The sequence below is a fragment of the Apteryx rowi genome, unplaced genomic scaffold (genome assembly GCF_003343035.1).
Source record: "Apteryx rowi isolate R43461 unplaced genomic scaffold, aptRow1 scaffold_24, whole genome shotgun sequence".
NCBI lineage: Eukaryota > Metazoa > Chordata > Aves > Apterygiformes > Apterygidae > Apteryx > Apteryx rowi.
In genome coordinates, this window is record NW_020448752.1 from 4,912,772 (window position 1) to 4,934,245 (window position 21,474).

A 21,474-nucleotide genomic window follows, 5' to 3' on the forward strand; every position below is an offset into this window, starting at 1 on the left:
AAAGAGCCACTGCAGTATGAGACCCTGGAGACTGAACTCAACCTCCCACTCCGAAGCCAGGTAACAGGTACAAGTAACAGCTCTCAGTACTAGCTAACAGGAGAAATGGGGAAACAAAGCTTGTTTGGTGTCTCAGACTACTCTGCCATCTCCACAGCCCAAAATAGACCTCAAGAGGAAAGTGGTATTGAAAGTTAAAGGGTCCTGTGCTTACAAGATGAGAGCAAAATTTAACCTAGATTACTTTTCTAAGTTACTATTGCTATTGACAGTATCCTACGCTAGTTGACCTGAACTGATAAGCTTGGCATCAGTGGGTGTTTACATCCTATTATTGTTCAGCGTAGAAAAAGGAAGTGGCCAAAAGACTAGATCCGGCTTATCTGCTCACGGGGGATCTAACACCAGGTCACTGAAAAAAATGCCCGTGCTTCCCTCCTGGTGCATTAGTCTGAGGAAGCGAGCAACAAGTTTGTCATCCAGCTAGAGCAGCACCTACAGGACTTCATAAAACAAATCCAAACTTGGAGAGCAACCCCTTGTAATTCCCAGTCTTGGGAAGTAAAAACAAGAGAAAGAAAAAGCAACCAGGAGGAGAGGAGATACTCATACTTCTGATAGCTGCACTGCATTCTGAGCAGGGGGATTAAAAAAAACATCAGTCCATCAGGCAGATTTATCTCAAAGAAACATGACTCCAGAGTTACATTGGCTCTTCTTTACATTAGAGGTCTTAGTAAGCGGCGCTGCTTAATAAAGCCACATTTCAGACCCTAGCGAAGGGCAGCATCTCAGGTCCCCAGCTCTCCTGAGGGCCTTTTATCCACCGGTCTGCTCCTGTCCCCCAGACAAAAGCATCTTGGCCCCTGGCACTTGCAGGTGTAGCCTAGATTAGACTTGAAGTGTACCACAGACAGAACAGCAAATCCAGCTGAAGCTATCCATACAAAGTGCAGGTTAAACACAAACTTTTGATTCCCAAACAACCAAATACCTCCCAAGAGGTTATAGGAATCAGGGGTTTTTTTACTGCACAGAAGCAGCCTTCAGCCATTAATATTTTGCGATTCCGTTCCTTCAAAGATAGACTGAATATAGCTATATCTAACTACGCTTGGAGAATTACTGAGCATCTTAAGTCTTTACAGACATAGGCAATGGAATGCAATGAAACCTAGGACACTCGTGCAGAATAGTAATCTGGCTGCAGGCACACAGTCTTCAGAGACCACAGAAATGTAAGCACAAGCTGGAAGATATTGTCCTTCTGGGAACGAGTGCAGAGTACCATTTGCAAGAGCAACCTTCTCCAGACTAACCTTCACTTGAAGATGGCAGTATGGCAGAATGAGGTGCACGTGTAGTTCTTCTAGTGGTCTTCAGGTTTTGGGGGTGCTGGAAAGCAAGTCTTCCTCATTCCTTCCTACAGGAATTGAAGCCATTCCAAGCCTGACGGATTGCAAATCCTCCCTCGCTCCACACTTCATAGACAAGGTAAATGTAACGTAATTAGACATTTAAATGCCTAAAAATACATGTAATAGTAGCCATGCTCTTCCTTCACCGGACTCAGTCCTGAGACCTCAGGAAGGCAGGTAGGGAGACAGCCAGGGCAAAGCAGCGGAGGTCGAAATCCCAGTGCGTGGCCGGACCAGGATAGACCCATCGGCAGGTCTCCGGCGGGCGCCATGGCCAGGCCACCCAGGCACTGGACTCCCACCGGGCACAGCCAGGCATGCGGGAGCGCGCTGGCGACAGGTGCCCAGAGCTGGGTCTCCTCCCTCAGGCGGCAAGCGTGTTAAACCCAACACAAATTCACGCTCCCCTTCCCCATGCGGCGTTAGCTCTGCTCGGGTGCCCCGAGGGCCCCCACCACGTGAGGCAGGGGGTCGCTCAAGCGGCCGCTTGCATCCTCCAGAATCGAGCACAACCTCCTGGCTTGTGGGAAGGCTGACCGCTAAGACACCACACGGCAGACGCATTTAATTGGGAAACGCAGCGCCAGACTCAAAGAAAGCCTTAAGCAATCATCCAGACACTTTCTGTTGAACTTCTCTAAACTTTATTGGCACTGTAGGAAGAACAAGGTATGGGTTTTAACAACTCCTCCAAATAGGGAGAAAAAAAAAAAAAAAAAAAACTTACTATTGAGGCTCTTTGCAGATAACCACATGGACCCATGAATTACCCCACAAGGAACTGATACTTTAATAAAAACTAGCAAAAAGATTGGTCAAAACAAAACAAAAATCAACATAATTTACAGCAACCAAAAAGAAAAAAAAAAAAGAAAAGAAAAAATAAGCCAGGCAAACATTTGATAAGGTAATTCCCTCCCCCCAACCCTAAGAGGAGTATAAATCCAATTAATTTGGAACAAGGAGAGGAAGAAAAACTCACTGTAGTCTAGAAAATAAAAAAAACATGTCTAGAAATCTCACTGTAATACTGAAAGCTTCTTACATTAGTTTTCTTGCAAAATATCATCTCTTTACAATACAGTATACATTTTCAAGGGATGGGGAACCATAAAAATATCCTCCGCCCCATGACTAATATTTTCTAATTGTGCATAGCTAGAAATATTGAAATCAGATATCATTAGATACCACTGTAATATAATACTGGTTAAGAAGAGGGCAGGGCTGAAACAACTACACAAGGAGTTTGGTGGACTCACTGGCACAAGCCGTTCTATTCCTGTATTTGACCATTTGGAATTAGAACGACATAAAAAAAACAAAAACTATAAACAGAAGTCATGCCAGCATTGTAATACATGAGTTCAGCAGTATTATGTGACCCATCAAAGCAGAAAGAGGTTTACTGGTTTATTATTTGAACACATATTCCAGGCACCATATATCTTCTCATTAGGAAACTATTAAAATGCAATAAGGGCTTTTTTTCCCCCCCCCAGATGCACCGGTAGTTGCCATGGACAGAGCAGAAGTGCTGAGAATCAGCTTTAAAGCACCAGAACAGAAGTGTAATGGTTGTTTGTTCCCCAATAATGAGACTCATGCAGAGCCAGTGCCAATAACCCTTCAGTAAAGAAATATGCAAATCAGTTCTGACAAGTTTAACTGCAATCTTTCATTGGTGACATTCAAAGCACTGGGGCATGTGTTTTTGGCCAACCAAAGGCTTCCCGTGTCCACTCGCCAAAGACACGCTGCGGCCAGGGGAGAGAAGGGGGCTCCCACGTGACTTTGCTGGATGTGTAGAAGGAGCAYGAAGTGATGCTCCTAACAGAGGTTTGGTTGGTTGGCATCGTGTGGATCTCCACACAGACTTGTATTGCTTCCAAAAAAATACAGCACTGGTGAGGTTGTTGCTAGCAGCCCAAGGAACTCTTGGGGAAATACTGCAGTTTATTAACACTGACATGAACATTTCTTTTTGGCACACTCCCCTTTACCTTTTCCACAGTGTAGGTAGCTGAAAGAGTCCTAGCATATTCAGATGTTTTCCTTCTACCACCACTAACAGTGATACCATAGAGACAAGAGAGACATCCATAAAACTGAGAAAGCTGTAAGATTTAGGATCATGCTAGGCAAGAAATTAAATTACAGGCTAGCCTGATGACTTCCTATAGGGACAGGCTAATCCAAGGAGGGCAAAGCAAAGGAGAACTCCATTTTAGATGGAATCCATTTGTAAAAGGCCTCTTCTAAAGTTGAAGTTTTCCTTCTATGAAGGATCAAGGCAAAATCCAATTCAACCCTGAGCATACATGGCTGATCCTTCCCCAGAAATGGAGGAAAGGATTCTGGGTAGCTACAGCACGGACAGGAATGGATAGCTAGGAAGACAGGATGTCAAGGGCACTGGCAATTGTTACAACTGGCTCTCAGGCCAAGTCTTCTCACAGCCACTAGGGTCTATTTCTAATAGACAGAGCCCTCTGTTCTCAAAGCTGCAAAGGGGCAACACATCCTTCTGGGGAAGGAAAAACATCTGAGCCAGGGACCTAGCAGAATGCTAGTGAAGATTAAGGCAGCAGCTGGACAAATGCTTCATGATCCTCTCCCCTCGGATGTTGCTGGAAGCTAGGAAGACAGATTCAAACTTGTACATGACTCAGATACAAAAGTAATTTTTGGTCCCCAGCTGCTCATCACTTTTTATGATTATATCTGGTTTAAGCAAAGACATCTGAGCTACAGTAGATCTATACACAGTCATAAGGCACCAATGACTATGTGTTAAAAAGGCCTCTTCTGGACACCTGAAATCCCATTCCACAACCAGGAGTATACTGTTTTACAGCAAGGGAAAACATAGCTACAACAAGTTTTAGTTCTTCGCATTTCTGCCTATCCCTCTAGGTTTCCATTGGTGACCCCAAAATGTAAGGCAATGTTCTTTAGCTATTTCTGCTTCACTGGTTACATTCAAGTCAGACAAGTGACAGTAAACAAAGCAATTTACCCAGAGGAAAACACTTCTTCTGGAAAACAGGGAAGTTGATGGTCCAAAACACACTTCAGTGGAAATATTCCAAAGGCCTCCACATGATTAGGAGATTCAAAATTTCATCATTAAAAAAGAAAAGCTAACACCAGCAGGGTCATACAAGATGTTATTAACACCACTGTTTATGTATTTTGCCTGCTTAAGTTTTAAGGTCAAAAGCTTTGGTCTTTTAGAAGAAAGTCTGTATTATACTGTCAACCCTTATTCCCTACCTCCAGCCTCCCTTTCTCAGCTACATGAGTCAGACCCTGTATAAAGTCAGAAATTTAGACCCTGGCCATTAAGCTTAATATTGAAGTTTGCGCAAGTTAGTAGGAAGGCACGGTGTCAAACTGTAGCAGTTTACTCAAAGTAATTCAGTCAAAGTATCTGATGGCCTCTTTACCCAGTGGGAGAGAGCAGCAACACAGCCATTTCGACAAGCAATACAAAACTAAATGCAGTGAGACTTTACCCAAAGCCAAGCAATTTCAAATTTGCCCCAATACAAGCTTGCTTTCCCCAGCCACCCCCAGGAAGATGCAGATGTTGGTTTTTCCCTCTGTTGCTGAACTGCAGCACTTGCCCAAAACTCTATAAATAAGACCATGTTCACTCTTCTGTAGTGGTTCCAGCACAGCACGATTACGAGTGAGTGATGGGAGAGGATGGGAAAGAGGGGAGAAGAGTGCGGGGCAGCAGGTGCAGGGGAGAGTTTACATGGACTCGAACTCATCAATGCGCTGCTTGGTATTGCCCTGCCGAATCTGACGGAGGGTCTTGTACTTGTCTCGGCCCAGCCGCATGTTCTCAGCATGGATCATGTCATTGGCTGTCTTCTTGGTTTCATCCCTAGCGTTTGCCAGCTCCGAGGAAAGAGCCTTTGGAAGAGGGGAAACAGATAGGAAGGGGTTAGCATATGCCATTCTCTCAGAAAGAGCCTTCCTCATCCAGCTCTCCTAAAGATTCAATACCCATGGAAACAGGAAACCTCACTTACGTAAGTTAGTATCTTTCCCTAACATTTGAAGGTAGAAAGCATCAGGTACTCTTACCCTGTTTATCTTTGTCTAGCACAAGAAAAAAAAACGGTTATCAGTCTACTTCAGAGGAAGAGTGGAAAAGTCTGGTGGAGGGATCCCTAAAGACATCAAGAATGTCTTGCCAAAATAGAGCAATTACTAGCCTTTGACCACTAAAACTCGCTGTGGAAGACAAAGGGCACTTCTGTCAATCTGCCTGTGCAAAACCACCACAGCATGAGGCAGAACAAGCAAAAACTGCTGCAGTCAGGCAGGTAGCAGGCAGTACAACAAAATGATTGGGAATAGTCAACAGCAGGACACTGGTGATCCTTACAACAAGGAGGGGCAGCATTGCTCCCCCCATGCTGGGTCCTAGTGGGCTGCTCTCAGAGTTTAGCAGTGCAACCTAGTCAGACAGTTACTGACAGCTGCTTGATAGGAACTGGACCGAGTCCTCCAATTCATTGCAGGCAGGGCTACGAACAGCTGTCAGATGGCTGGCAAGACTCACACGAGCACRCTACATCTGACAGATGCTGCTTCTTGGCACCACTTGAAAATGCTTCACTATTACCGATGAAATGGAAGACAAGTGCCAGGAGACAAGATCTGCCACGCTCTTCTGCGGTTACTAAACTAATTGGCAAGATCATGATTCCTTTCTTTCTTAACAATGATACCTGCCAGCTGCATTAATGGCAAGAACAACAGAGGCAGCACCCAGACACACGGGCTCTCTCTGCTGCCAACTTTTTACCTTCAAGTGTTTCTGGACCCGTTCATTCTTCTCTGCTTCAGTGGTGCGCTCCTCCTCACTGCGGTCCTTGATGGTGGCCTCCGACCGCAGCTCGGCACTGGCCTCTGCAGCATTCTCATCCTGCTCGTCATCGTGCTCATTCTCAGCATGCATGGGCTCAGCGACGTGGGGGGTGCTCATGGCAGTCTTCAACTCCTCTTTGGTCTTTTCAAGATCCTCCTGCACCATCTGCGCCTGCAGTAAGATAACCACAGGGGTTAGACAGTGTAATCCTGAAGACAAAGTTTCTTTGCAGTGCAAAAGACTTCTGCCCAGAAGGAGTGCACAGAAGCACTACTTAGTGCATAAAGCAAGCCCTGCAGCTATTGCACACTGAACTGATATGTTTCCAGCCACCAATCACTTGCAAAACCTTCTGCTGGCTAGCACTTCGGACATTTGAAGAATGGTTACAATTCATGGAAAATGAGTCAAACTAATGAGACAAACTATTTCTACCTGGAGTTAGAATAGGGCACTCATTCCACCAGGAAGAGCAAAGCTGTGTCTCTGCAACAGCCTTAAGCTTGCAGACAGACAGTGTAGTGTGGCAGGTCACACAACAGAATAAAGAGCAGTTCCAGGAAAAATTCTGCTGTTTGTTCGGATTCTGCTTTACCTTCTGTTGCCACTCCTGGGCCTCACTCTCCTTCTTCTGCCTGGCTAGCTCCAGCTGCGTGATCCTAGATGTGAGTTCTGCCATCTCAGCAGCCTGCAAAAGAAATGCTTTTAGTGGGGACAAAACCCAAGTATCTGCTAAATGAAGTGTTTAGTCCAAGCCTGAATAAAATGAGTATCTTTAACACCTTTTCGGTAAGGAGAAAGCCTTTTTGTATACTTCAGTCCCACTGGTATCTCCATGATGCAAGGCAATAGGAAGCCAAAAAAGTTTTTGCAGAACTACAGATCTTACTTCTTTGAACCCAAGCCAGGGAAAGCAATTAGGGAGCTCCACACTCTGTTCTCAGCACTGCTTACAACAGTGTGCAAAGACCACAACCCAAACATACTGTACAAATATACTTGCATTTAGGTACAAGCTCATCTGCCTGAGGCTAAAAACTAAAGAATCAAACTATGCCTCCCATTATATTCATAGTCTAGTTTGCTCTGAGAGCTTAGATCCTTACCCTGCAACTATCTTCCCTACCAGATTTTTAGCTCACCCACTTACCAGTTGTTCCTGGGTCTTTTGTTGATCATGGGATGCTTTCAGGAGGGCCTCCTTTGCCTCTTCTGCTTCTCGGCGTTCTTTAGCCAGTTTCTCTGCTTCCTCCTGAGCTCGTTTTCTCTCCTGTTCCAGCTCCATGGCTCTGCGGGTCTGTTCTTCCAGTTCTGAAAAAACAGCAGAGTGCATTTGAAGAGAGATCAAGTATAGAATGGCTGTAGAAGAAGGTGCCCCTACCTCCTGGATAGGGGTTTCCCTTCACAGGAAGGGGTAAAGGAGACATGCAAGCAATTCTCCCATTTCCTCCCCTTCACATACAACTGGAGCTGGAAGACTCAGAGCCAGGCCTGTTCAAAGCCAGGAGATTACTTGCCTAATAGGATTTGTGAGGAAGTACCCAGCCCAAAACTGAGTCTTTAGAGGCAGAGAAGGATAYAGCATTTTGCCTGGATAACACTGCACTGTAACACTGGCCAAGCAATTAGACAGTAAGGACCAGAGTGCTGGCCAATGTAACAGGTACTATGCTTCCTGACTTCTTCTTCTCACAGGGGTGCTGGGATAAAGCTTCCAGCCAGCACATGAACAGCTATAAGGTATTCTGACTGTCAGAGAGGCAACCTGGCTGCCACCCACCTCCTTAATGCAAGCTATACTTCAGCAGTTGCAGACTGAGAGGTTACTTTGAACTTCAGAAGGCTAAATCAGTTCTGCAAAAACAGGGCCCTAACACACTTAGCACACAATACTGGAGCACCAAATGGTTCAGAGATGCTCCTGGCTTTACTACTCAGTAACCCTTCTCACTCAGAACATGCATCTAGGAAATACTCCAGTATTCCCATATTACCTTGCTGAGCTCTCTTGGTTTGCTCCTCAATTTGCTTGAGTCTCTCCATTAACTCCTCTTTCTCACGTTCAATCTTTTCCTTCTCCTTTTCTGCCAACTCCCTCTTTTTCTTCTCATTCTCCAGCAGGGCTCTGATGAGGGGGAAGGTCACAATGCAGTTTAGCATTAACAACTACTCAAACTGGAGCACTTCCTGGTAAAGCTATGAGCATGCCAGAGATGTGCGCTACAGCACTGAGCTGATCAGCTTTAATCCATCTGTATCCCTTTGAAGTGAAATGCAGGGAGAAAAAGCCCTGCTGACCTTTATCTCAATGGGGTACTCATAACAACAATGTCGCCAAGGGAAAACTCCTTATATCAAGACTCATCTGAGTCCTGTCAAATAGATGGACATATATTTAACTTAAGAGCCTGACAGTGGGTCACCCTTGTAATGAGTGCTACTTCCATCATCCTGTTAGATCTAGTGAAGCATAAAGCAATCCGCCCCATCTTTGGCTCAAGCAGATTAATAATACAGTGCTGTTAGCAATTTTGCTAGCACATGATGCTACTGTGCATTGATCAGCCAAGTCCAATTACATAGAACCCTACCAACCTCTCCATCTGTTTCTGATGCTTCTCCTCCCGAGCCTGCGCTTTCATCTGCTGCACCTCAATGGTATCTGGTTTACGTCTGCGCATGTAGAGCTCATGGTTCCCCATGCAAAGCGCCAAGATTCGCTTGTTAATCCGTAACCGAGGGGCGTAGAATACAAAGTCCTTGGAACAAGGAGATAGCAGCATTAGACTTATTCCTTCAGTAGAAACAGCCCTCTGAATGCAATACATCTCAAAACCCTGAACTTCCTAGAACTGTTAGACAGCTTTTCTCACCAGTATCTAATTTATCAGTGGTGGTAATCAGACACCTGTCTTTCAGGAATGAATTTCAACCTGATAAATACACACAGGGCAGAAGTGCCCAACTTGCTGTTACAGCACACTGTGCTTCACTGTAAAGCACTTCTAGTACGTAGAGTACATATTGACTTAGATTCATGGTTTTATTACAAACACAATCACAGGCTGGTTTACCAGACACACTGAAACTATGACTTGCCCCACCTTTCCTCCCACGTGGTTATTTAATGCAGTGGTCTTGCCAACCACATGAAGTGTAATGTTTTGTCTTATGCCAGAATGGTGTTAAACATTATGTCCTGTGGATAAATAACTTTGTTCTGTTAACAAGGAGCAACAGCAGCAGCAAATGTTTTCCAAGCAGTAGTGAAACGAGTGACCAGAGGAAGGAGAAGAGAGGTGTCAGCAGACACACGGAAAATTAAGGAGCCTTGAAGATGAAACCAAGCTGAATTATGTCTGTTAAAAGTCTAGAAGGAAAAAAAAAACGTTCCTAGCATACCCTACAAGATGACCTGAAGCTTCAGCTTCAAATAGGGTGACAAACACTACACTTGAGGAAAAAACTGCAAAAGACTTTCCTGAACACTACTAAATCCGACAGGCTGCATAGGAAGCATTTGCTTCTAACAGAGGTGCCTCAGATCTTTAACTGTAACAGCAGAGAACTGAGTGGCCTTAAGAGAACTGGAAACCCTAAGCCAAGAGTCTGCCTCTTCCACTGACTTTGAATAGCTTAAGGTTAGGCTGAACAATTTTCTCCTCTCCTAGCCAGAACTAAACTCTATATATCTGCTATCAGGCCCATTCTGTGCATACTGCCCTGAACAGATTAGGTAGTAAGTAGCATTGATATTATTGGTAAAGAGATTATATGCAGTAAAAAGCCTGATCATTCAACAACAACAAAAAAGCGCTGAAAGTTTAAAAATATATATATTAGGTCAAATGTTGCTTCTTACTGGTGCTTTCTTGTCAATAGGCTTGATAACAAACTTCTTGTCATTGAATGAGATATTTCTGATCTCACTCCAAGGGAATCCAATTTTCGGTGTTAGCCTGCAGAAATGGAAAGCAAAGGAGATAGAAGCCCCAAGTCATTCCAAATTCTTGGCCTACAATGCAAAGCCTAAAATTCTGCCAAATCAGCCCTCATGATATTTCAGTACTCTAATACTGACTGGAATCAGCAAATAAAATTGGAGACGTAAACATGAACTACAAACATAGGAAACTCCTTTAATACCCCCCCCTTTTTTTTTTTTTAATATAAACTGTAACTGAAGAATGTATCTGTGGCAGGAAGACTTGGGACGCAAGTGAAATGAGCTTGATGAGATTTGACAGCTTCTTATATTTTTTGGTCCAAAGTAACATGTTTTACGAAAGCGTTTCCTCACATCAACTGTTTATGTAGTGGATTGACTACCAGATCTTTCTGGCTGCATCAGAAATGCAGCCAAGAATAATACAGAGATAGTAGGGTTTAGTTTAAGATACTTGACTTCCAAAAAAAGATTACTTCGAATATTCCTTTGTACTGGAAAGAAGCTGAAGGCAGTGACAAAAAGATAGGTTTTATTACCTGTCGTTCTGCTCATAAATGTTGAGTCCAAGAGCATCTACACCTAGCCAGAGTTCAGAGCCCTTCTTGTTCTTAATGCTGAAGTAGTTCACACCATACATTTCCAGATCCTGTGCAATTTTCAGGTACTCCAAGACAGCATCTTCTCTGCAACATGCAAAAAGAAAGCAGACATTCCTTTCTCAGTCCATTTAAGTCATTAGAGCGAGAAGGTGCTGTCTTCCCACATGGATAGAGCAGCAACAAGCTGGGAAATTTCCAAGTATCACCCCGGAAGATAATAGTGGACAAGATCAGTAAGTTTAGCTTTGCTATATTACAAACAGCCAGCCAGTGTAGACTAGCAAGGGTAGAGGTACATGAACCTAGTTCTTCTTTAGAAGAATAACCTGAGGAACACCAACAGCCATCCTGGAGTAAGCTGTGGATTTTTACATTGATGTTATGCACTAGCATATTCACGCTACTTTACATTCAGCAGTTCCACACTGCATCAGTTACCTAATCATTCCTCGATGTTCCTCATGCCACACCTGGATCCTCTCCTCCCACTGGTCCTTGTTAAGTTTGTGCTGCTCCAGAACTCTGGAAAGGAAATGGAAGCACATCAGAAGAGCACATGGGATGTTTGAGACCAACCACTACATCTACATACATGCAGTCACATCACTCCTGAGCAATATTTCATTGAGCACTCCATTGGCACACAACTCCTTCACACAGGTGGTCCAAGACACACTTTTATTACAAGGCTAGCTAGGGAAACAGAGGCAAATATTCAGACTCCTGTCAAATCCCACTCAGTTGTGTTTCTTCTTGTACCATTACATTTTTATTTTTCAGAGCTTCTCCCACTACTTCTGATTAGAGTTTCTTCAGCAGCAATAGGATCTTTAAGATTAAAGCTCTTAAGTGAATACCAATCCCCATGCTCATGGAAACACATAAGGCTGGATTTCATTCTGTACAGTCCAATCAAGACAAAAAAATCCCAAACTCTTTAGGGCACAGAAACTCTAAGACTATGAGGTTCACTTACCTCTGCGGGAGCAGTTTGTCACTAGCAAGGTAGCCAAGCTTGTGCACCTCTTTGTTAAAGTCACCATATTTTGACTGGACAGCATAAGAAGCCAGGAGGACAGCTGTTTCTGGAGGGCAATAAATGTCATCATTCAGGATTGCCTCCTTCACTTGGAGGAAGAAGAGGCGCTGCGTGATGTCCTGGATCAGCTCCTCTGCCACATCCTCCGGGTAGAACTTGGCACGGAATTTGAAGAGCAGGGGACTTTCCTTGCGCACATCCTGTGCCGTCACCTGCGGCGACAGAATTTATCAGATTTTACAGGCAACACACCAACTGAAGGGGAGTAGGTTTATGGAGAGAAAGAGAAGACAAGCGTGCATTAGAAAGAAAACCTCCTTTCCAATGCAGAAGCGAACATGCAGAGAGCAGGAATTTTCAATCCCCTGCTATTAAATATCTCCTCTCCTCACCCTYCCCCCATAGCATTTATGGCAAGCCACAAGTTCTGATCAGTGCTAGATAAGCTACTTTCCAGGTTTCTCTCCAATCAGGATGCTTACATGAGCACCCACATTAGCAACTATAGGGAAGGATAACAGATCTGCCTGGATAACAAACAGGACTACATGCAGGAAGAACAGACTGGGCACTGTGACTCCTCCTTCTCTGGGGGGTCTGAAGAAAGACAGTGACAACTCATTAATCTTACTGTATTTCAGGTTTGCAGAGAGGCAAGAATAGATCCCTGACATGAAGACTAAGTCAGCCCCTGTCCTCCAAGAGACAGTAGCCCAGAACAGATAAGAGCTTGAAGCAAACATACCTTTTTGTTCAGTTTCAGCCATGTTGAGAAGCCCTTGGTGTCCTGATACTGAAGTCCAAAAAACCAGACCTCTCTTAGACCAATCGTCTTCACAACCTGGAAAAAAAGATTATTAGCAAGAGCCCCTGCCAGAGAGGGGCTGTGCTCACTAGTGGCAGAAAGCACATTACAGATTAGGACACTGGCCTTTCTAGTTCTCTTCTGAACTTGTGTCCTGTTTCCCCTGCTACTACACCAATACAAAGATACTAGAGCATCTGAGGGGTCCCAAGTAGGAGATGTACTATATTCATCTGTCTCCCACACCTTGAAGTTTTGTTGCTATCTAAAAGCGACAGCCAGGATACTGCTTTGTTCAGCCATTTATAAGTCAATACGTATAGCCAAAATGAGATGCAACAGGTTGACAGCTGCAATAGCTGCCAGAAATTAACACCTCAGCTCCATTTTCAGGTACACCCCTCATTTGTCCTGTAAATGCACTACTTCTGGGCAAGCCATGAATCACACCGCTAGGATGCATGTCCTACTTGGCTGTGCTATTCTAAGATTTGTACTTTACTCTACTTATAGCTATGGACAGGCTTTTCATGAAGCTGCTTAATGAGTGGCACCATGAAGAGGTACTGTAGTAAGTCAACACACTTCCCTTGTGTCAGGGCAARGAGCCACCAAAGGGATTACCTGCACTGGTATGTAAGCTCTCTCCTTAGTCACRGCCCTAGCACACTATAGATGCTATGTAAATAAGAGTTAAGAAGGTTTTACAGACATATTGTAACATCAAGAACCCACCCAACATGCAGCAAGACTACTGCAGAATAATACTATTTCTGGTAAAAAGGAGGAGGGAAGTTTCTTGGTAGAGCCTGTTCACAAATACAAGACTACAGCTTTGTGCTCTGGCAAGTCTGAGGCATGCCACAGGATTTAGCAAGTCCAGACACTGACATTCCCCCACATCCCTTCTGAAGCCTGGGACGTTGTTCTTACACCGGCGAACAAGGTGTGTGTGTGTGGGGGGGGGGTGTCTCATCTGTCCCCCAGAAATGTACCTGTCATCTCCATTAMTAGACAAGGAATATGGAGGGAGAAGACATTTCTGTTTTTAGAAGGTCTACACTCTACTTAAAGGACTGCTTTTACCCACTGCCCAGCCCCTGTGTTTGCTCACAGCTCCCCTCCACCAGAGACTCAGGGTCTCAACAAGTTGCAGAAGAGGATTTAGTGCTGCCTTGCCCCGTATGTTTTGTGTTCTCTATCCTAAGCCCTTTTTTTCCTTCTAGATTACTTCCTCCTCGAAACCCAAGCATTCTGTTCCCTTCCGATGTGATCGATGGCATCGGCATGATGCAACACATTAACAATGTAGGTTCCCTGCAAACGCATCACTAGTTAGATTCTTTACGGCTTGGGTCAGAGATTTCTTCTGGTCTGACAAAGCAGCCAGCACTTGGGCCCTTGCTCCTTTCAGGCACATGAAGCAAAGGGAGCTTTCATCAGAGGCATGCCATTAGTAGCGCACACATGCATACAAAACCTACGCAAGGCTGGTAGTCTGTATGCATCATCCTACTGGACTCCATGAAAGTATTCACCCTGCCCTTGTTTGAATATGAACTGGAGCACTGCCTCAAGCCTGGAGTAAACACAGGAGGGAAGTGGTCAGATAAACCTTCACTTGTGACTTGTATGTGTCACTCAGTAGGATGCACTCAGTTAAGGGTGCTTTCAGGGGAGCATTAAAAAATGCCACATACGATTTGAAAGCATATGGTACAAAGAGAGGAAGAAAGGTTGTCCTGCAGCTTAAGCAAGGCTCTGTTCCCAGCAGCATTAACATCTGAATGGGATGGGAGCTCGCCCCCGCTGCTGCATGTGTCTGCTTGCCTCACTTTCATTTGTCAGCAGCTTAAACCAGGGAGCTCAACGCGCTGAACCGCCAGCAAGGAACTGAACGGCATCACACTGCGGCCCCTGCACAAAAGGGCTTTTATTCACAGCAGAGAAGCCTGCACAGCAATAGCAGCGACAACAACGGGCTGGACGGAGAGGGGGAGACGGCACGGCAGACTCAACATCACGCCCCCAAACTGCTACTGAGTCACGCTGAAGTGCCTGCAGTTCCCGCTCTGGTAAAGCGAGCTGTAAAGCAAGGCATGTTCTTGCTTGTTACCCGAGTGTGGAGCTGGCCCATCTAGCCTTCATCTGAAGCTGCTTTCTAAGTGCGCATGAAGGTAGCCTCTGTCAAGTAAGGGGAGAGGAAGGAGGAAAGGTATTCCTCCTCTGTCCTTCCCATCCCGACTTTAAGAGGCTATTTAGTTCCTTTTGGCAAGGGAAAAAGGACAATCAAGGAAGAGACAGCTTTCTACAGCCACAAGGAATCTGGCTGGCAGTTAGCAGCCCAATTATCAGTCTRTTTTTGCTTGGGGGCATGCAGCATTTAGATTCCTGATTAACTGCAGAAAAGCAAACAATTATTGGTAGTGGCTAAGGATGGATGAAAGCTGGCACAGGGGATAAGGGAATACAAAGAGTACTATTTAACACAGACTACTTTACTTAAATACCCAAGTTTAGTCTCTAGGCTGGACAGAGTGCCATCTTCCTCCTGCCAGGAAGGACATTAAGTCAGTCCCAGGCCTGTGCTCAGCCTGCAGTACAAGGCTTAGTCTTCAACTGGCAACAGATTACTGGCAAACTTTAATTCTAGCCGTCACGCAGTACCTTGACCAGCTACAACAAGGCCCTTCAAGCACCATTAGCTTAAAATTGCACTTGTTAAGTAATTAAGTCCCTCTTCCTCTACCTTCAGGGAAGAAGTGTATTTCTAGTAACCTTGAAGTCATCTTCATCTTTTAGAGACAACCAAAGCACATGACTAATACCATTCTTTCCAAGTGTTTAGAGGAGAAAATGTAACCTGTTCTCCTGCTTCTCATTTTTCTTACTCCACTTTTCCCAGGTCTACCTGACTTCACTTTTTTCCTACTTCCATCCTTCTCCTGAAGCATGCACCCTTCTCCCCGCTATGTTCTTGCTACCACTACGTGCTGCCACAAAGCAGGAGAGCCACAAGTAGGCCTCTTAAATGTAGATTTTAGCATCAATATTGAGCTGATGATTGCCCTCATTCTCAGCCCAAGAAATATACCACCACACTTGTAAACAAACGTGGAACCTGCATGAAAGCAGCATCTGCACAAGGGAAAGACCAAAGCATGCAAGCAGAGAGGAAAACACTCCACTCTGGCCAAGTCCCTGCTCCAAAGACCAGCACACCAGGTTACGCCACAGCACATAAAGCTGTCTTGAACCTCAACTGCTATCCTGATTGAAAATAAAAAGGGCCTGTCCCCCTTTCTATATCATGGGCAAGTGAAGTACTTCTGTGAGAAAACCGCTAGCAAGCCACAGTGCTGGAGGAGCTCTGAACCGGTGGCACACCTACAGTTTCATAGTTCTTCTGTGCAGGCTAGCAAACAGGGCACTTAGCAGGTAAGTGTTATTTAATCATCCTGCTCTTACTGACACTCAAACACTCTGTGCCATTGCACAAGCACCCCTCCTTGATTAGACCACGGAAGTGCAAGTAATCCTCAGCAGACCCAGGCATTATTTGGTTTCATTTTCTCCCACGATTTTGGTGGGGAAGAGGGGGAAGCCTTCTCTCAACTACTGTTGAAAGTTGAACACATCATTGGCACAGCCAGCGATTTAGGTGTTCAGGCATGTTATGCCCAGAATCAAGTGTGGGTGGAAAGGATTAGAGGTAAGAATGGAATTTACAGGAAGAAAGCTCCTTTTAGTTCAATTGACAACTAGGAATAAATCACCAAATTGAATTTTTTTTGCTTTCAGTTTCATATATTCAGAAGGTCCCTAAGTAGTTCACCATTACTCATGTTCTAAGAGGAAAAAAATTAAAGTTCCAGCATTTTGTGGATTTGTACCTTGGCTACATTTGCAAGGCCAAGCATCAACTGTAGACTATTCAAGAACCAACAAGTTCTCATCCAGGCACTTTCAAAGGCATAGAAAGGTGATATGCATTGCTGTCTTACTGGATAAGAATGAAAAAGTTTATACACCTGCAATGACAAAGTATAGATCACTTTTACAGAAAAACCTCGCAGAATCTAATCCAAAATTAGATCACACTGAGATACAGCTGATGCCTTTCAAGCAAATTGAAGGGGTTTTTTTTATTATTGTAAATCTTTAGTCTGGCTGAAGGCATAGAAGATGCCTGCAGAGATTAAAGCCCAAGAATGAAGTAATTCAGGACAAGCTACTATCACTCGTGCTGGTTCTCTTTTCTAATCTTCCTAGATTTAAACTGTCCATGCAAGACTACCACGCCTCAAGCATTTAGATCATCAGATAACCTGTGAAGTACTTCTGCTCTCCTTTTAAGCCTTATTCTTATTAGTTCACAGCTTATCATTTTGCTTAAAGCCCAAGCTCCTCAAATAATTTGTAATGCCTATAGAAAATTAAAGAACCAACCCCTTGGAGGAAAAGAAAGAAAGTATTTTTTGCTATAAGTGCCACAGTCTAAGCTATTTATGATTGAAAAGAGATAAGATTTGTTTACTGGATCATTGTTTAGTTCTTCCACAGGCTACAGAATGTTTTAGCCAAATGCTGGCTAACTGCTAGGCAGCTTGTTGCACCACTTCAGCCATGTGAAATTAAGTCATACTTCAACATCCCCTGCAACAAGGACTGGGGAAACCTGGCTCTCTCCAACACCTCCCTGCCCCGACACACACACAACAGCCCCAGCCACCTTGGGCATTCAGGTACACAACTCAGCCAGACATCAGACACTGCCTGATGCTGTCCTCGTCAGACACCAGCTTGATACACCCTGGCGATTTTGTCCTGCCTTGAGTGCTTGTCCTCTAGAACAACAGCACGCTGGTTGCATAGAGGAGGAAGCGATTCTAGCTAACCAACGCCTTCCTCCCTAGGCACAAGAGAGGAGGCAAGCCTGGTGGCCTTGAGTAACATAAAAACGGAGGTGGTCCGAGTGTCAGAACTGCCTGCAACTCTTCCATGTTGGAAGGCCCAAGAGCCCTCTTCTACACAAGCAGTCTTCCCACTTCTGAGCTGTGCTGTGGTTACACTAAGCAGTCATCTATTCCATGTTTTTAGAAGCTTCCCCATTTCCATTATTCTGCGAACAACTCATTCAAATATTTACAAAGCTGCAGAGCAGCCTGGTAGCCTTCCTTTCAATTAGAATTCAGCTTGAAGAAAACCAGGCTTAAACCTATGGAAACCACAGTTCTTGCATCACCCTTGGATTACAAGAAGTTGAATTACAAGAGTCAACACGGCTCCAAATCTATTACCTGCCTGTTAACCCTAACCTCTGTTTTTGCATCTATTTCCCAGGTAGTCATACACATTGAAAACTTTCCAGAAGACCCATTAATGGCTACACAAAACGCAGTGGTTAATTACAAAGGTTCACTGAGTACTGTTCTTAGCACAGCGTTTTAAGCTTGCCAGGTAGCCCTTTCCTTTGTTTGTTCCTCACAAAACAGTTCAAGACACTCAAGCCATTAATTTGCATTGCTGGTGTCCAAGCAAGGTTTCAGAGCCATGCACAGGACTTGAAGTGGGTTCCCTTGGAGCTTGAGGGGAAAAGGTAGAACAGAGCTTCAGGAGAGAATTGGCTTCAGCATAAGAAGTCTCTAGTTGTCTGCTTGAAGAATGTGTCCAGAGCAGCAACAATAACAAAAAATGAAGAGATGCACTGGGGCTATTAACTCCTCATAGGAAACATGGGGTGTTCAGAAATCCACGCGTGAATTGAATTTGCTATCCAACTTCCTACTCAATCAAGCTACATTAATGTAACCCCTTAAACTAAAGAAACCCACATTTTTGTGTGGGAGTGTAAAATATCTGTATCTATCTATCTATATATAAAAATAGAACAGATTAATTTTAATTATCTCTGAAATGAAGTCCTTCTACTTAAGACCACTGGAGCAAGGGTTACCCTGCCTGCACACTAAATATTCCATATTCTGTATGGAAAACATATAATTGCTTTGAAAATTAGCAAGCAAGACAATTAAGGATCTCTGAAAATTTAAAAAAAGGATCCCAAACACAGTGTCTGAATTTCAGTGTACCTGCAGGCATCTGCAGCTAGTAATAGTTATTAAATATCCTGTATGAAGGGAAGCGCAACCATATTAGCTCCTCACAAATTGCTGAGCTATTAACCTGCATTAGTACAACTGCAGTAAGTTGATACCTTGTGTTTAAGTCTTTGGAAATGAGTCAGATTGATTGTTTATTCCAGTTTGGAAGATGCAGAGAAACTTGAAGATAGCAGCAAGGGTTAGAGAGCCATTTTGAAGTTTCATTTTAGCTTTACAAGGTCATTCCTGTTGCCTTCCTCTCGGTGATCCCACTCCCTCATTGTGGTAAGAAATAACTTCGATATCTGAACAAACTTGGGAACAGCATTATCTGAACCCAATGTGAATCTACAGTTTATGGTAAATTTCTTGTTTAACTAGCACCTCCAAATTCCAGAACTCAATTTAAGAAAGTTTACATCCATTTCTTCATCAAAACACTGTATCAGAAAAGTATTTTCTTTACAAATACCCTTGCAAAGCTCTGGAAACCTGCTAAATTCAGATTAAGCTTGGAGTTCAAGCTGGTTATGACCTGCACGTGAAAGATTTATAAAATTAGCTTCAAGAGAAACACCCGCAAAGCATTTCATTACAGCTGAAAAGCATTTCATTCAGTAAGTTTAACAAGAGCCAAGTAATCCTTCAAGCAGTTGCCTACACGTACGGGCCTGTTCATGGCACCAGCGCCGCAGCGCTCCCCCTTTCCACCTCTGCTGCAGAACGGAGGACGTGCCACCACGCAGCCACAATGCCCCAGACCGGCTCCTCAGAAGAAGCTACTAGAAATCTTCCTTTGGTAAAGGGACTGTGCCAAGGACACAACACTAGTTTTATTTCTGCGGGGTCTGTGCAGTTTGAGGCAAACCCACTTTGGTATTGGTGGTGCTCACTCCTACAGCCACTTGTTTATCAAAGGCTTCAACACTTTTTTTTCTTTTTTAATTAAAAAAAAACCACCACATCCTCTGTTTGAGGACCTCTTTATGAAGCTACTTTTGTTTAGAAGCGAGAAATACCATGGGAGGACAGCAACCAAAAGCTAAAGGAAACTTACACATGTGATGTGGTCCATGAGCAGAAAGCCCAGCACCATCGGCCATTCATCTCATCAGCGCTGCAGAAAGCCTGAGCACTTTTCCACCTCCGAGAGAAAGCTAGTACTGACAAGGTTATCAGCTGGCCTAACTAGCACTTTGCATAATGAGACCCAAACAAGTCAAGGAACTCTAGATTAGGCCAAGACAATGAACATTGTATGCACTGGCTGACACTGTCTCTCAACAAAGACAACAAATCAGAGGGGAAGAAGGTAATCTCATTGACCAAGATTAGCTACACAGCTTCCCATTAATTATCCTCTAAAAAGGTGAATGGAGCCAGTAACATCGCTTGTTTGCTTCAGGAGCTGACCTCATCACTAAGCTACATTTCCAGGAAAATGTCTCAGCTAAGACTTGTAAAGTTCCCTCTTTGCAAAGACCAGTGGAATCCTGCCTTAGGTCATTTATGTGAAGTGAGTGTTTCAAAGGCAACCTCCACTCCACACACTGATTCTGAATTAACTTTCTGGTGTTTTACGCTTTATAACAGCTGTTATGTTTCCTCCCAGATGCCAGTTAATTGGCTCCCTGCAACTGCATAACTTGTTTACCTCACAGGGATCCTGAAAGACTTTACAACCCATCTCTGTCCCCTATTGATTTCTCAGCAGTTTGATGAAAGCATCGGGAAGATATATGGTCTATCCCCTATGTATTTCTGAGTAGGGCTCAGATTGGTAAACTAGTCTTGTAAAGCATACACTGAACAGCGGGCTTCATCACTCCAGTATCTATTCCAGTTGCATAGCACAAAGCCTTTTAGCGCCACTCTCCTAAACAGCCACCCTGTCCAACTAGCACCATCAGCAGCAACATGCTGCTCACTTTCATTGCTTGGGTTGCGTACATAGAGGAGTGCAATTCACAGGCTAGTGCATTTTAGACTCAGCAATAGGGGAAAATGTCAAAGTAGGTGATTTTATTCAAATTCTCTTCTACACATATAGAATCAAAATGGCATGCTTCATTGAATTATACCCCATTTGAGGTAGTTTGATATACTGCAACAGAAATCCAGCAGTGACTTTATGGCAGAGACATCCCCCAAGAGACTTACTACTGTAAATCAAGATGACCATCAAGATGTTCAAAAGGCATTTGTTGCTCCTTACACTTTTTGATCTCTATAGCATCATGCCAAATCTGTATTTAACTAGTCTGATGAAAAGAATTGTTTGAGTTATTAGATGGTATTTCCATCCCTCTACTACCCTGCTGTTCTGGCTACGTACCTGAAAGATCACATGCATAAGCAATACCACATTGCAGAAGTTAGACTACTTGCAGAACAGAAAGACAAACTTCAAAAACGGGAAGCTTGAAAAGCTTCAGAATATGGGAAGGAGATTCATGTCCTTTTATAACTTGAAGTTTCAAGCTTTAGTTTCTTCAACTGTCTGTTTAAAACTTATTGCTAAAGGAGATTGTTCCATTTTGCTTGCCAACACTATTCCAACTTCAACATAACAAAAGCTGCATAGCTTACTGCACAAGCTGGTTTTGGCATCCGACAACAGCCACGGTGAACAGCCTTTTGCCACTGCACAGAAGAGTCCCATCAAAAAAAGA

General features: G+C 44.0%; 1 protein-coding gene across 1 annotated transcript in view; it reads right to left on the bottom strand.

Moving 5' to 3' along the window:
* Positions 1–2,043: 2,043 nt before the first annotated feature.
* MSN (moesin) overlaps positions 2,044–21,474 on the bottom strand; it is a 35,651-nt gene continuing 16,220 nt past the window's right edge. The window contains exons 3-13 of the mRNA XM_026066296.1: positions 12,639–12,734; positions 11,831–12,105; positions 11,293–11,376; positions 10,792–10,938; positions 10,169–10,265; positions 8,902–9,065; positions 8,301–8,431; positions 7,457–7,617; positions 6,902–6,994; positions 6,244–6,477; positions 2,044–5,342 (exon numbers count right to left, since the gene is read on the bottom strand). Coding sequence (XP_025922081.1) covers positions 5,178–5,342; positions 6,244–6,477; positions 6,902–6,994; positions 7,457–7,617; positions 8,301–8,431; positions 8,902–9,065; positions 10,169–10,265; positions 10,792–10,938; positions 11,293–11,376; positions 11,831–12,105; positions 12,639–12,734 — 1,647 coding nt within the window. The 3' untranslated portion in view covers positions 2,044–5,177. The remainder of the gene's footprint in view (positions 5,343–6,243; positions 6,478–6,901; positions 6,995–7,456; positions 7,618–8,300; positions 8,432–8,901; positions 9,066–10,168; positions 10,266–10,791; positions 10,939–11,292; positions 11,377–11,830; positions 12,106–12,638; positions 12,735–21,474) is intronic.